The sequence below is a fragment of the Adiantum capillus-veneris genome, chromosome 11, assembly GCF_014529385.1.
Source record: "Adiantum capillus-veneris isolate H3 chromosome 11, ASM1452938v2, whole genome shotgun sequence".
Taxonomy (NCBI): Eukaryota; Viridiplantae; Streptophyta; class Polypodiopsida; order Polypodiales; family Pteridaceae; genus Adiantum; species Adiantum capillus-veneris.
Window position 1 is genome coordinate 149,758,707 of NC_140941.1, and position 16,351 is coordinate 149,775,057.

The 16,351-nt window shown below is 44.9% G+C and overlaps 1 protein-coding gene across 3 annotated transcripts in view; it reads right to left on the minus strand.

The window, feature by feature from the left end:
* Positions 1 to 13,302, minus strand: part of LOC147448211 (serine/threonine-protein kinase ATG1c-like) — a 36,237-nt gene extending 22,935 nt beyond the window's left edge. Inside the window, exon 1 of one of the 3 annotated variants that reach the window (XM_086524093.1) lies at positions 12,937 to 13,302. In XM_086524093.1, coding sequence (XP_086380219.1) covers positions 12,937 to 13,197 — 261 coding nt within the window. In that variant the 5' untranslated portion in view covers positions 13,198 to 13,302. The remainder of the gene's footprint in view (positions 1 to 12,936) is intronic. The other 2 variants (XM_086524092.1, XM_086524094.1) reach the window with 2 other exon arrangements.
* Between the last annotated feature and the right edge of the window lie 3,049 nt (positions 13,303 to 16,351).

The following is a 16,351-nucleotide window of genomic DNA, read 5'->3' on the forward strand; positions in this document are numbered from 1 at the left end:
AACATCTCCCCACTTTGAAGAATGCCATGGTTAACTGTAATCAAGTTCTAGTCCGAGAAGGACCACTAACCACCTGTACGAAACAACATGCCAGTCTAAGGATAAGGGAAGTAGGTGTGTCCTAAATGGTGGTCTCCAGGGACCAATCTAGTAGACAAGGCACAGAAACTACTGCTTGGATGCCTTGGGAAGAGCAACCGTCACACCACAAATCCTAAAGACAAAGCCACAACCGAAGTGGCTCAAAAAAGCCATCCGCCAAGGTACTAACTGCATTGTGGGCTAAAAACACACCATCCAAAGTCACAAGAAATGGGCAAGGAAACCAAGAACTAGGAGTCACCATGCATGGCACCCTGCTGAATGGAGCATCGGTAGTCGACTGAAGATAATAACCTCCCTTTGAAAGAGAAGTATATACATTGAGGTAACAAACTAACTCAACCCCACGTCTGAACAGAGCAAACATTGACACTGAAAGCTCTAGAGCTAAAGACACCGCGAATGCTATAAATAGTCTGCGTTCTAATGAGCATATGAAAATGAGTCGCATTACTTCATTATCAAGACGTAGTGAGCCAGTTCATTGAGACGACGTAGATGATTCAAATACTTTCTCACATCTCTTCGATACAGATACAATAACGATTGTAGCAATCTCCTCTAGTACCCACTCGTATGTCGGAACCCGCAGCGGATTTTCCGGTGCACATTGCGGAGCCTGCCGTACTGCCACATCAGCATTTTTGACGCATATTCCGGGACTGCCTGCCAGAGAGAGTGTGTATCTGTTGTGTCAGTATGCCACGTCACCAGTTTGTGACATACCCCCCTCTTGAAAGCATTGTAATCGCCCTCGATTACGCCTGTAAAACAGACAAAGGCCATAAACTGTCGTAGCAGACACTAACTGTTAGTACTGACGCACTAGGAACACACACCTAGCACATGTACCAATCGACAGTGACATCACAGGACATCACTTGACATCACACAACACATGACAAATCACGTTCAAAATTCATTCGGTTCTTAGACCATGATCAATCGGAAACGTATTTAGCAATCGCATCTAGATCCACTTTGGACCTCATAGATGTTCGATTAGCTAATCCTTATTGCAATCATGTCCATCGAGATCTTTCAGACCGAAATGCTACAGTCATTTCGTCTATCAGTTCCTGCACTTAGACAAGTCAAGAACAAATCAGTATCATATTATTGGGAATTTCAGTTCATAAAGCCATACAGCAAAATACTGTCAGCTCACAATATCCCTGAAACTCAAAAGAGACATCAGTGACTTTAGTATCAAAAAATCGGGGCAATCTGTTGACAAAGGAGTGGAGGGACTCCCCTCTTGTGCATACCCGCTACACCAAATTCCGCTCGGGGTTCAATTTTCAGCAGTCAAGCATCGCAGTAGAACCCCCGAACCTCGCAGATCTCACCTTCCCGCAGCAGTTCCTCGCCGTACGGTTAGATCCAACAAGGTTTGCAAATTCAGCCCGGAAAACGCAGATTTCAGCATCTGCGTTTTCAGCGCGTCATTGTTGCATCGTCGTCATCGACATCGTCACCGACATAGAGTCAGAATTCAGCAGATAAAGATTTGCAGATTTCAGCCCTTCGCATTTTCAGATTTCAGCCTGTCTCTTCGTCGTACTCATCGTCGACATCGTCGGCGAGTCCACGCATCGTAGAGATTTGTGCAATCATAACTAGACCGCTCTCGCCATACAGAGTGGGGCCTTCGGAGGAGGGTTTGACAACATTCTGGTGTCGTATTCTCTTCTCTTGAAAGCATTGTAATTGCCCTCGATTACGCCTGCAAAACAGACAGAGGCCATAAACCGTCTTCGGAGACACTGACTGTTAGTACCTACGCACTAGGAACACACATCTAGCACATGTACCAATCGACAGTCACATCACACAGCATCACAGGACATCACATGACATTCAACATTCATTCGGATCGTAGACCTCCAGTGGGGACCTCATCGATGCCCGATTGACTAACCCCTATTGCAACCATGTCTATTCGAGATCAAGTAGACCAAAATGCTACAGTCATTTCGTCTAACAGTTCCTGCACTTAAAAAGAAGTCAAGAACAAATCAGTTTCATATTCAGGAATTCCGTTTTATAAAGTCATACAACAGAATACTGTCAACTCTCAGTATCCCTAAAGCTAAAAGAGACATCAGTGACTTTAGTATCAAAATCGAGGCAGCAGTTGACAAAGGAGCGGAGTAACTCCCCTCTTGTGCATCCCACTGCACCAGATCTCTGGCCAAGCTGAATTCTGGGTTCCACTGAAGTAGACTATGCTAAACCAAAAGTTTCGAGCTAAAGTTTCACAATCTGAGGAGTATCTGCTAGGTCCTCCTCCTCCATCCACTTCGCATCCAATGCAGGATAGTTCTTGAACTTAACCAAGAACCGCCTTCGGACTTTACCTTTATTCTTTGTATCCTTATGTGCCAACATCTGTTCAGGAACAAGGATCTCCTCGTTTTCTTCCACTTCGGGTTGCTCATCAAGCTCCCCATCATCAGGCATATCACCTTTAAAAGGTTTCAAGAGACTCACATGGAATGCATTTTGAATCCTCCAAGTGTCAGGCAATTTCAGTCGAAAGGAGACATCATTGATCTTTTCAGAGATCTGGAAAGGTCCGTAGTATCGCATACTAAGCTTTGGAAAAAGCATCTCCTTTCCCTTTTTCTTTCTCAGGCGTGCCTTCTCAAAACGTAAGAGCACCCAATCATCCTCCTTCAATTTCAAATCGCGACGATGGCGATCCGCTGCCTTCTTCTGTCGTTCTTGAGATTTCTGCAAAGCCTCGTGGACCTTGGCAAAAGCCGTGTCTAAGTCGCGCGTATACCCATCAGCTTCAAAAATCTTATCTTTCGAGCTTAGGAAGGGTGGAACCTTCGCAGCACCTTCAACAATCTCAAATGGCACCTTCCCCGTCGAAGAGTATATCGTGTTAATGTAGGCAAATTCCACCAAAGGTAGATATTTTTCCCATTGAGTCTTCTGATCCGAGATATAAGACTTCAATAAATCTAAAACCACTAAATTGGCAATCTCAGATTGCCCGTTAGTCTGCGGGTGGAACGATGACGAGAACTGCAACCACGTGCCAATGTTCTCCCAAATTGCCTTCCAAAACAAACTCACAAATCTGGGGTCCCTGTCGAAGACAATCGTCTCAGGCATGCCATGTAATCTGAAGATCTGGGCCACAAACAGTCTCGCTTAGTGATCCGGCTTGACTGTTTTCTTCACTGGAATGAAATGAGCCTGGTTGCTAAATCTGTCAATAACAGTCCAGATACCATCGTGACCACTCTGTATTCTCGAGAGATCAAAAATGAAATCCATTGCAATACATTCCCAGGGGCGGGTGGGTATGGGCAAAGGCTGTAACAATCCCTGTGCTTTATGCCTGTCAAACTTGACCTTCTGGCATACCAAGCAACTGCGCACAAACTCTTCCACATCCTTCTTGAATCTCGGCCAAAAGAAGTATGTCTCTACCCCTTTCATGGTGGTAGCGATGCCGCGGTGACCCGTAAAAGGTGGACAGTGATAACCTTTTCCCTCAAAGACTGTGTAACGCACAACATGGTTTTTCTCATCAAGTAGCCATCCCGAATGGAATATCCCGCTATTGTCTCTCCATCCCATATCTGTGTGAAAACGTCTGCAAAATCTATATCTGTGGCATACTGGTCGACCATATCCTCGAAGCTCCTATGATGTATCGCGGGAATAGCCAGAACCAACGGCTTCCGCGACAAAGCATCTGCCACCACATTCTTTTGCCCCTGTACATGGGCAATCTGGAAGTGAAACTGTGACAAGATGTTCGCCCACCGCATCTGTTTTTCCGATAGCTGCTTCTGTGACAAGAAGTAGCGCAAACTCTGATGGTCTGTGAAGACAATGAAATCCGCCCCGAGTAGGTAATGTCGCCACTGAGTAAGAGCATGGATAACCGCCAAAAGATCTTTCTCATAAATCTGTGCTGTCATTTCAAGCCTTGAGAACAATCGGCTCTCGTAAGCAATGACATGGCCTTCTTGCATTAAGACCGCACCCGGACTACGACCACAAGCATCACAATATACTTCAAAAGACTTCTGCAAGTCCAGCAAAGTCAAAACTGGTCCTGTAGTCAATTTCTCTTTCAATGTCTGAAAGGCAGTCACCTCTGCGGTTCCCCACGAGACAAGGACTCCTTTCTGTGTCAAGATATGCAAAGGGGAAGCAACCTCTGCAAATTTTGCCCTTCTCTAAAGTCATTGTCGCTTTCCTCGCCCGATAGTCGACCACGGCGTTGTTCTTGTGGTACCAGGGAATTCCCAAGAGAACATCACAACCTTCCAAAGGCATTATGTAAAAGTCCTCATGCCCCAAATACCCCTGACAATGTGTCACGTGACACATCCAACCCTATGTGTCCATGGACAAGCTACGGCATGATCAGGGTTCAGTCAGTCCAGTCAGTCTAGATTAGAAGTGATCTGGCACTTTTGTGAGTCTATTCGTAGACCGTGCATGCCCAGTTACTTAGTGTAGATGCATATTCTTTGGTTGCATACGGTATGATCATAAGCATTCCCACTAGAATCCATCAAAATCCTTCAGGGAAATTTTCCAGTGCATTTAGCCTATTTTACCTATTTTTGACATTTTTTACTTATTATTTTTAAGTGACTTTTGTTGGAAAGTAGGTAGGGCAATTTTGCTAAGTTTGTACATAAGCAAACTAGAGCTAGCACTATTTGGTAGAAGAGGCAACAGGAGCCAAGCTCAGCAAGCAACTTCTCAACAGGACCTTGGTGGTTTTCCCTCCAAGAAAAGACCCCATTGCATAGCGTTTCCTCCAACAAGAGTCCATCGCCATCCACGAGCATTGCCTGGCGTTTTTGGCATCAGCAGGTCCTCGCCGTAGTCAAACCATCAGATAGTGTTTTTGCAAAGCACCCTCAGCATGGCGTTTTGCATCAAATTTGCATCGCCAATAGAACCCAACACCTAGCGTTTTTGGAAAGACCAGCAAGCTGGCGTTTTTGGAGACCCCATCAGCCCTCGAAGAGTAGCAGATTCAGCCCGGAAGACCATCAGTTTTCAGCCTTTAGGAACCTCTGTTTTCAGCCCTAAACCTGCAGATTTTCAGCGACAAAGACCCACAGAAACAGCCCCCAAGTCAGCGTTTTTGGATTGTCACAGATTTCAGCCCATAGCGTTTTTGGACAGCAGTAGAAAGATTGCAGTTTTCAGCCCTTAGGTCGACTTCGTCATCGTCGACATAGCCTAGACTTGCATCAGTCTCATGCATACCATTTGTACCAGATTGTGCAATCATAAGTAGACCACTCTCGCCGACGAGAGTGGGGCCTTCGGAGGAGGGTTTTACAACGTCTCTGGTGTCGTATCTCTCTTCTCTCTCTCTATCTCTCAGATTCATTCACTTGCACGCACAGTGTCCATTCACTTTGTTTGTGATCATAGCATTCTCTCATTAAGAACGGAAGGCTCTCCCTTCCATAAGAACAAAAGGAACCTTGAGCACAGTTCGGAGCACTCATCTTGAGCAAAGCGCAAACATTCATTCCGCTGCACCTAACATTGGTATCAGAGCTTTGGCAGTGTTCTGTATCACTCAAGGAAAGAACCACAAGAATCACAAGAATTTTTTTTGCTTGTTGCGGTCGCACGAACCCAAGTTCGCTTGGGCGTGTCGATTCCTAATCGTGTTTTTAAAGAGTGACAGGAATCCCAAGAAAGAAGGGCTTGTCCAGCCTCCCCTTGTGTCTCGTTTCACTCATTAAGAGCGGACCGTGCACTTAGCGGCTGGCCAATCGACGTGAGGTGGGAAAAAGCAACCTTGGTGTGAGCGCAAGGCCGTAAAGGGGTGCGCCCGCGGAAAAGAGCAGAACTCGGGTGAAGAGAAGATCCTTCTCAAACACGGTTTGCAAGCAAAAGAAAACCTCAAGAACCTCAAGAATCCAAGAACCCAAGAACCCAAGTTCCTCGTGAACTTAAGAACCCAAGACCACAAGAACCCACGACTTCAGAATGGTCATCACTCGAAGCAGAATGGATACTTCGCTTGGAGGTGATGAGCATGAGAGAGGCGAAGAAGAATTTTCCCCACAAGGAGGTATTTCCGACCCTCCCCCTTCCCCATCTACGTCAAGGATTGCACTAACTCCTATGGAGGCTTTGAAGCAGTTGTTTATGGAAAGGAAGTTAGAACGCGAAGCAAGAAATGCAAAAAGAAAAGCAGAAATGGATCGCAGAAATGCAAAAAGAATGGCAGAAATGGAACGCAGACACGCAGAAAGAAGAGCAAAAAGAGAAGCAGAATGAGAAGCAGCAAGGAAGGAAGCCAAAGCAATACAAGAACAGAGCGACCAACAAAACAAAGACTTCTGGCGACTCTATTCTCAAGTTCAGGCACAGATGCAAGAGATTTGGGGAAAGGAGACTCTCTCGGTCTCTTCTTCTCCAAAGCATCACACACAGGATTTGCATGATTGTGAGAAGCATGATGATTTGAATGACAATGATAAGCATGATGATTTGAATGATAATGATGAGCATGATGATTTGCATGATCAAGATGTGATTTCTCACGAGCATGATGATTTACATGAAGAAGATGTGATTGTTCACAAGGATGATGTGTTTGTTGATGCTTTTTCTAGCGAAGCTAACCTCATTGCAGATTCGATCAATCACGAAGGATCGATCTTGGCTCTTGAGCCTAGGTCCAAAGAACCCCTTCAGGAAGAACCGATCTTGGCTCTCGCGCCTAGGTCCAAAGAACCCTCACAGGAAGTACTATGTGTTCGCATGATTAGTCAGCACACATTGTTCGACTGTTTCATTTGTGATCGTTTCTTGTATTTTAGTCAGCGTCTTTATGTGATCCCTTTTCCTAGGCATGACATATTGTACGTTGAGCACGTTTCACTCATGAATGAGCACGGATGTATGCGGATTGTTCATGAAAAGTTGAAAAGTATGCATTCACGGAGGTCACCTTTCCTGTCTCTTCCTTGGCATGATACATTCGTAGAACGAGCACATGACAGTATGAGCACCAAGCATGGGCATTTCCGTTGTGAATTGCCACAGTTGATTGCTCCAGATCAAAAGAGAAAGATTCGATCTCATTGTTTGTGTGTGTGTGGTGAACGGTTTGGCATTCCGTCTATTTGTTCATCTACATTGCATGCACAGTCTTTGAGGAAGACAAGATTTTTCCACTCGCTTTACATGGAATAGGTATGTTCATGGTTTTGTGTTGGAAATGGTTTCAGGAATTTTCAGCCATGGAGATTCTTGAAGAAGAAAGAAGCATGACTCTCGATGAAGTTGAAGCATTGAAGGAGCCACAGAAGACTTTGTGTCGCTTTCGACGCGGCCCAAAGAAGCAAGCGTTGCAGACCTTTATGAAGTTCAAGTACCGCACGACCCACACATCAGAGTGGGCCGGCGAAGAGTCCCTTCCAAGATTCCCGATGCTATTGGCGATCTCCCTCGACGCCATACAGTTCGGTACCAGTATCTCACTTTGAAAAGGAGGGGATGTCACGTGACACATCCAACCCTATGTATCCGTGGACAAGCTACAGCATGATTAGGGTTCAGTCAATCCAGTCAGTCTAGATTAGAAGTGATCTGGCACTTTTGTGAGTCTATTCGTAGACCGTGCATGCCCAGTCACTTAGTGTAGATGCATATTCTCTGGTTGCATACAGCATGATCATAAGCATTCCCATCGGAATCCATCGGAATCCTTCAAGGGAAATTTTCAGTGCATTTAACCTACTTTACCTATTTTTGACATTTTTCACTTACTATTTTTAAGTGACTTTTGTTGGAAAGTAGGTAGGGCAATTTTGCTAAGTTTGTATATAATCAAACTAGAGCTAGCACTATTTGGCAGAAGAGGCAACAGGAGCCAAGCTCAGCAGGCAACTTCTCAACAGGACCTTGGTGGTTTTCTCTCCAAGCAAAGACCCCATTGCATAGCGATTCCTCCAACAAGAGTCCATCGCCATCCACAAGCATTGCCTGGCGTTTTTGGCATCAGCAGGTCCTCGCCGCAGTCAAACCATCAGATAGCGTTTTTGCAAAGCACCCTCAGCCTGGCGTTTTGCATCAGATCTGCATCGCCAATAGAACCCAACACCTAGCGTTTTTGGAAAGACCAGCAAGCTGGCGTTTTTGGAGACCCCATCAGCCCTCGAAGAGTAGCAAATTCAGCCCGGAAGACCATCAGTTTTCAGCCTTTAGGAACCTCTGCTTTCAGCCCTAAACCTGCAGATTTTCAATGACAAAGACCCACAGAAACAGCCCCCCAAATCAGCGTTTTTGGATTGTCATAGATTTCAGCCCATAGCGTTTTTGGAGAGCAGTAGAAAGATTGCAGTTTTCAGCCCTTAGGTCAACCTCGTCATCATCGTCGACATAGCCTAGACTTGCATCAGTCTCATGCATACCATTTGTACCTGATTGTGCAATCATAAGTAGACCACTCTCGCCGACGAGAGTGGGGCCTTCGGAGGAGGGTTTTACAACGTCTCTGGTGTCGTATCTCTCTTTCTCTCTCTATCTCTCAATCTCATTCACTTGCACGCACAGTGTCCATTTACTTTGTTTGTGATCATAGCATTCTCTCATTAAGAACGGAAGGCTCTCCCTTCCATAAGAACAAAAGGAACCTTGAGCACAGTTCGGAGCACTCATCTTGAGCAAAGCGCAAACATTCATTCTGTTGCACCTTACACAATGCAACCAAAGTTTGCCAATGACAGGTGTAATGGCTACGTCCCTGCCGGGTGCCGCTAGAACAGCCTCCGCAAGTGGTCCCATCCGATCGGGGGTGATCTCGAGCCACGCCGCCAATTCCGGTGAAATGAAGTTTGCCTTGCTCCTCCATCAAAGAAGATCAGGGCCTCTTGGTCTTTCACTTTGCCCCAAGCTCGGCAAAGTTCTGTACTCTCGTCCATGGTGTTGGGATCGATACCCACACAATCTGGAACCGATCCTGTTTTCATCTTGCCTTTTCTTCCACGTTCCTCAGCTGCTCTCGAACTCTCAGGCCTTTCGACGTCCTTGTCATTCTGACCTTTCTGTGCCTTTTTAGGGCACTTCGCGGAGGTATGTCATGTTCCCCGCATCCAAAGCACGTCCCCTCCCAGATAAAGCGAGCTCTTTCCTGAGGAGTAAGCTTGGGTCGTGCATCTTTCTTTTTTGGGTTGCTCTTTCTCTTTCTACTTTCATTTGTTGAAGTCTGTTCGGCTCGTTGTGTCATGACCTCATTGGTGGGGTAGGTCAGACTGCCAGAATGAATGGCAAAACCGCGTTTCGCATGACTCATCAACTCCTGAATAGAAGTTGACTTCTGTTCCAAGCAGTGATCTCGGATCTCTGTAGGTAGACCCAAGGCAAACCGCTCAATTTGTTCTCTGAACGAGATCTTCTTGAATGAAGAGGCGGGTAAAAAAGAGCTCCAGAATCTCTCGAAATAAGCGTCCACTGTATCTTTCTTGGTCATCCTAAGATGGTTCCAAGCAGCTCGTATATCGCGTTCATACTCTTGAGTCAGCCAAGAAGAAATAAAAAGCTTCTTAAATTTCAACCATTTAATTGGCGCAGTCTTATTTAAAAGAAGCGTGGACCACCAAGTTCGAGCATTCCCCTTAAAGTAAGAGGCAGCTCTCTGAATCTTAGAGTGCTCTGAGTAGCGTCCTCCCGCGAAAGCAATGTCAAACTGCTGTACAAAAGACAAAGCCTTCGAAGCCTCTCGAAAACGTGTCAAATTTAATTGACTCTCCACCTTCCTTAAACTCTCTGACTTTCTTGCTTTTATCTTCCAAAAAGTCATATTGGTTGGCTTTATAAAAATTCTTCTTCTTTGCATAAAAGTTGCCGTCGTCAGAGTCTGAACTGTCTGTAGACGAGTCCTCTGTAGATCTGTCACTCACTGGGCGAGATTTAGACTTCTTTGCCTTTTTCTTGCCCTTTCCGAAGCGTTGTTTCTTGCTTCGCTTTTTGCCTTTTCGGTCTTCTTCGCTCGAGTCAGAAGAGCTAGACGAACTGTCAAAAGAAGAAGAAGAAGAAGAACTCGGTACTTCTTCAAATCGAACACGCTTCTTCTGTTTCTTTGCCTTTTCAAATGTCGACTGACGACCCAAATAACCTGAGAAGTCAGTGCCTTTCTTCTGCTTTTTGCCGTGCTTTTTAGCTTTGTTCTGCGCGTCAAAAAGCTGAGCAATCTGTGCATCAACCACCTCTTCTAATTCCTTCTCTGAATATTTCTTGTGAGCAAAAGGTTTGTTGAGAGCGGGTTTTGGGGGTGGTTCTGTGGTTTTCTGCCACTGCTCGTGCACTTCCTGAAAAGAAGTCTCGCTCATATATTTTGCAAATTTTGGGTCCTTCGCAAAATTGAGCATCATCTTTGTTGCATCGCCGATCAATTGACGACGCACCATCTCTCGTCGCTCCGCATGAGTAGGCCGAGGCGGGCCATACTCCTTGCTGGAATCTTCATCGTGATCCCTTCCCGCATCTCTGGATGCAGAGGGAGTTGACTGATCCTTGCGTGAAGCCATAGGTGCCGCCGGAAAAAAAAATTGGGATCGGATTTCCAGTAGAAGAGAAATCGACGCTCCATCTCTCGTCGCTCCGCCTGAGTAGGCCGAGGCGGGCCATAGTCCTTGCCGGAATCTTCATGGTGATCCCTTCCCGCATCTCCGGATGAAGAGGGAATCGACTGATCCTTGCGTGAAGCCATAGGTGTCGTGGAAAAAAAATTTGGGAACGGATTTCCCATAGAAGAGAAATAGGCCGTGCTCTCATACCACTGTAACAGACTTGGACACTCCAAGTCAAGAATCGACCGCGACAGCACCAAATAACCACTTCAAAACAGTTCACTATTCACAATTTATTTACACTAGCCGGGCGGAGTTCCGTGCTTAGAGATATTGGCCCCAAAGACTGGCGCCCCTTTCGGTATTTCTTTTTGTATTAATCTGAGTTCAAAGTACAAGAGTGGTTGGGTCTCACTCTCAGACTCTGCGTCCAGATGCTCTGCAGAGTGGGAGCCCAAACCACTTATTTATTTGTTTACAAGAGATGCCAAAAGCAAAGCCCCAAAAGCTGCCATCTTTTTAAAAATAAAGCAATTTGTCTCATAAGCCTTGCTTGAAAATTAAAGCAAAGTTTAAAAGCTGCCCAAAAAAATTACGTAGAACTTCCAACTGCTTTTCCCATCGCAAAAAGCGAAAATTCTGCCATACAGTCCAGCGTGAAACGCGCCGCATTTTTCAAGTTCTGCCATACGGTGCCACGTCATCATGTCTGCGGGAATTTCGCGTTTCACGAGCCTGCCCTGCTCCCCACGGGCTTACCGTGCTGCCCATGTGGCTATGTGTGTTAGGGTTTGCCACGTCACCATTTTGTGATAGGTTACAAGCTCGGGGTGCTCCTTTGCTTCTTCCAAACACATCTAAGCCAAAAATTGGTGTCAAATACAGCCAGCACAGAATGTGGAATTTCGTACAGCCTGCCACGTCATCAACCTTCCACGTTTTTATGCTTTCATGTACGGTTTCTGTCACGTCAGCTTGTTACACAAATTAGGGTTTTCTTCTTCTTTAGGTTTTAGGCCCCTCGGCCATGCCCTGTAAGTTTGTCAGGGTTAGGTTTAAAAATCCTAAAAACCCCCCCTCCCCCTCTTTTCTTTAGTGACAGAATGGGCTGCCTCAAGGTTGGAGCTCTCCAAAGGGATGTACGGGAGAAGCATCCAAATGTTGTGAAGTAGAAACTAGATGTCCCCACCAACTGCAGACACTACATGCGATAACAAACTGTTCAAATAAGTAACCAAGGGTGGTCCGGCATAGAACTGACATGCCTCAATGGATAGATCCAACATACACACAACTGCCACTGCTATTGCACACATCGCCGTCATCTCAGCCACAACATAGGCAACATCCACACGATGAACTAGAATCACAATTGTATCTCCTCCTAGCAACAAGATGGATCTAGAGATTGAGGACAACTCAAGGCTACCGTCGTATAGTTGCCCTCTAAAGGAAAGGGAATTCTCCACTCTGCTAGGCTTGCATCACAGATGGCCTGCCTCTGCGCGTTATCGCCCATCTATAGGCTGAACTGAGGAGATGATGTCGCCATGGTGCTGCTTCGTGGCAGGATTGGGAGAAAATGCAAGGCTGCCCAAATCTCTGGGATAGACTGCTCCAAAAAACGTTCGATCTGCCCTCCCAATGGGCTGCCCAAAGACCCCATCTAGGACGCCCTGCTGGCTAAGCACAACACTCACTAGGGCCTCCCCCTGGCCTCTCATATATAGGTCCTCTACAAGGCTTCCCTTTCTTACTCAAATATGTATGCTCCCTCAACAAGATATATGTACCTAGATGAATCCAGGATAAGCCCAGATTCACCCTTGAAGGAAAGTCCAAGGTATAGACCCATGGTAGTCACCCACCCACAAGACATCCCTCTATAAGATAGTGTGAATTGATCTTCATGTATTCAGGGTTTTTGAGCGTAGCATAGAGGGAAGGCACTCATTGCAGTCTCTTAAGCCTTTGGAGCTGCAAGAGGGAAGCACAAAAGGTAAAAAATCATACAAAGGAAGTATACAAATTGCAAAAAAGCAAGTTTTCACAAACTCACAAAGTCCATACGAAGATTCTTCAACTTTAAAACTCTTCCTAAAAGTTCGTTTAATTAAAGATTCTTCAACTAGTCTGCGAAATGCAAACACCTCTCTCTCTCTCTCTCTCTCTCTCTCTCTCTCTCATGTGTATATCTGTGTGCATGTATCCGTGCACACGAACTTCATAGTAAGCGTCAAGGCATTACCGAGATGGTGTCATAGAGGCGGATAATGTTAGGATGGTTGGTCTTCTTCAAGATATTGATCTCAGACATGAGGTTCTCACAGAGCTTCCGAGTAAGCTTGTCAGAAGCTATTTCCTTGATAGCAACCTCAGCCCCCGTGTGCCTGTGCTTGCCCTTCCAAACCACTGCAAAAGACCCCGTTCCAAGATGCTGCGTTAGCATGTAATCACCCACCATCCTCTGTCCCGCCATCTCCCAAGAACTTTTGCTTGATCCTGGCATGCACACGCGCGCGCAGAAAGAAAAGAGGAAAGAAAAGTTACGTCGGGGGGGCTGTTTAAGGTTAATAGGCGATAGACGTCTCCGAAGGCAGAGAAAATTGGAGCAAAAGAACTACTTATGAGTTACGGGTCCAGCCGGATCCCCCTTCAGTCGCTCTCGACTCTACAATTTAATAAACGGCTCTCGTCACTCTTGAATCTACAGTTTACTCCCTCCACCATTATATTATCTAGATAGATTGGTTATCCTAGTTATGTAAGTAAATTGGTTATCCTAATTATCTCTAGAGTATGAGGTCTTGAGGCCCATCTCTTCAAGAGTATGTCACAAATTAACCACTTAATCTCTCAAGGGTGTGCGCATACAACATCAAGCTTTGACTGAGGCACAATACATAGACCTACATGTGGCATTGATTTACAAACTGCCATTCAAGATGCAAACATAGGTGGCATCCTTAAGAGATAAGAAACCTCATATAAGTGCTTCTATGAATATATAAATTTTTTCAAGAGTAACGAATAATTTTAACTTCCTTAGCTTGACCTCTTTTTCTATTGAGAATTAGGAAAATCTTCAACTTGCTAGTCTAGCCTGTCAATTGATATGAATCACGGGGGAGAAAAAACAACACCATAGATGGTTATTATTTGACACATAACTCTCTTCTCCATTATATTGTATAGCAAATAGTAGATATTAAATAATAAACTTATGAAGTTTTAGAAGGTTATGGCACCTACGTGTACATTACATGAGGGAGTTGGTGATTGCGAGAGGAGCTATTGTTGTGAGTCTGAGGGATGAGATTGCTTGTTGTCAAAAGCTGCAATTGTTTTCACACAAGACAATGCACTAGATCGATGGAAGGAGGTGCGTACAATGAAACCAAATCCAAACGAGGGTAGGTTGAGGCTAATGCAATGATGGATGTGAGGAGATGTGTCAAGCGAGAGGGTAAGCTCTCCTTCGCTAGGTCGGGGGGGGGGGGGGAGATCTATGGCTAGGAGAGGTGTAGGTGATGCATCCTCAAGAGTCGAGGTCCTAAGGAAAAGAAAGGAGTGGGTTGCATGAAACTAGTGTGTAATGTGCGCTCACACAGAGTGTGAGTCCAAAGAGGGAGAATCAAAGAAAGCATGATGGGTTGCAAGTTGCGACGTCATTAGACTCACATAAAGAGAGAGAGAGAGAGAGAGAGAGAGAGAGAGAGACTAGATAATGGTGAACCATTTTATGTATTATGCGTGGCAGGAATTCCCGTGAAAAGTTCCAGCATTGAGAGTTAGCATATGTGGCTAGTTGGAAGAAGCAACAAAACCAGAAATCGCGAGATTGCACGTCGAGTCTAGCCAGATCTTGTGATAAAAAACCTCCTCACTAGGAGGTTGTCTTTTGTGAAGTCATCTACCACTCTTGCAACAATAGGTCTAACCACCCGTGCACCTTTACATGGTACTTATTTTTTGTTGCAAGGACTCATCTCACATTCACACACATGGAAACTGTCAAAGAATTTGTAGCAAAAGTTACAAATTAACTAGAATAACTAATCAATTGTGTAACAATGAGCATATTTAAGCATGACAATTGCAAATTAAGCATTAACTTAAACTCAAATCACCCAGGTTTGTTTCAAGATTCTCAAAGAGTCCCTTTCATAAATTGTTGGTCATTCTGAGATCTCGATCGAAAACAATACTCATTAGCAACCATGATACTTAAATATTTGAGAGATAAATAGATGTGCCATACGTGGATCCTTAATAGTCTTTTTGAGAGGTATAAAATGAGCTTGCTTGCTAAACCTATCTACTATTGTCTATATATTTTGTATTCCCATGGATAGACTTGGGTAAGCCAAGATAAAATCCATAACAACACTCTCCCATGGAGAATTAGGAATTGGGAGTGGTTGGAGTAAACCAAGTTGCTTCCCATGGTCACATTTGATCTTTTGGCAAGTAATGCATTGAGTCATGTATTTTTGTATATCCTCTTTTATTGTAGGCCAAAAGAAATATGTCTCAATTGTATCCATTGTTGCATGAATCCCTTTATGTCCAACATATGGGGAGCATGTACATGACCTTATCTCTTAAACTTTTAGTAACACATAGCTGAGAGCCATAGAGAAAATAGCCATCTTGAACTACATATGGTTCTTGCGTCTTCCCTAGTGCTATGGTAGACATTATATCTCAAAAATTTGGTTCGGTAGCCTACTCATCTACCATAGAGGTTAGATCATTGTGAGAGGTTACTGACACAATATTGCATTGAGGTCTACGTAAGAGTGCATCAGCTACTTGATTGTGCTTGCTTGGAAAGTGAGCAATGTGAAAATGAAATTATGAAAGAAAATTTGCCTATCTCAAAAAGCTTGGTTTCCATATGAAGTACTTGAGACTCTGATAATCCGTTCGAGTGATGAAGGGTGCCCCAAGAAAGTAGTGCTTCTAGGTAACCAAAGCATGTAAGACAGCTAGAAGCTCCTTTTCATAGGGGAAGGGTACGGAGAGAGCTTTTTGAGTGAGCTTTTTGTCCATGGAGTGAGCTTCTTTCTATGGATTTATATAAATAGCTCGCTTAGCAAGAATTTTGAGTGAGTTTTTTGTCCACGGAGCGAGATTTTTTCTATGGCTTCACCAAAAGAGCTCGCTAAGAAATCTTGCTGAGAGAGAGAGAGAGAGAGAGACGGGGGGGGGGGATGCAATGCATGTGCTTCGTTCGCCAAGGGAACCACTCGTCACTCACCAATGAGAGGAATGCCCATTTTCTCTAAAGTCTGTTGCATTTTTCTATCGACGGGCCGACTCTTGGAGCTATGACGATCCAAATGGAGCCAGCTCAATGGTGTGTGTTTCTCACGCCAATGGATCCAGATCAATGGTGTGTGTTTCTCACGCCAATGAGAGGAATCTACATTTTCTCTGAAATCCGCTACATATTTTCATCGTCGTCGACTCTTGGAGCTACGACGATCCAAACGAAGCCAGAACATCGATGTGTGTTGCTCATGCCATGGGTAGACGGGATCCAACACCACTTGCCAAGATTGGCTTTCCTTATAGGCCAATGCAACCTCACTCTACTCCCTCTGAAACACACTGCACTTTTCCCTCTTTGGCCGACATCTGAGAGTTCTAGGTGTCCG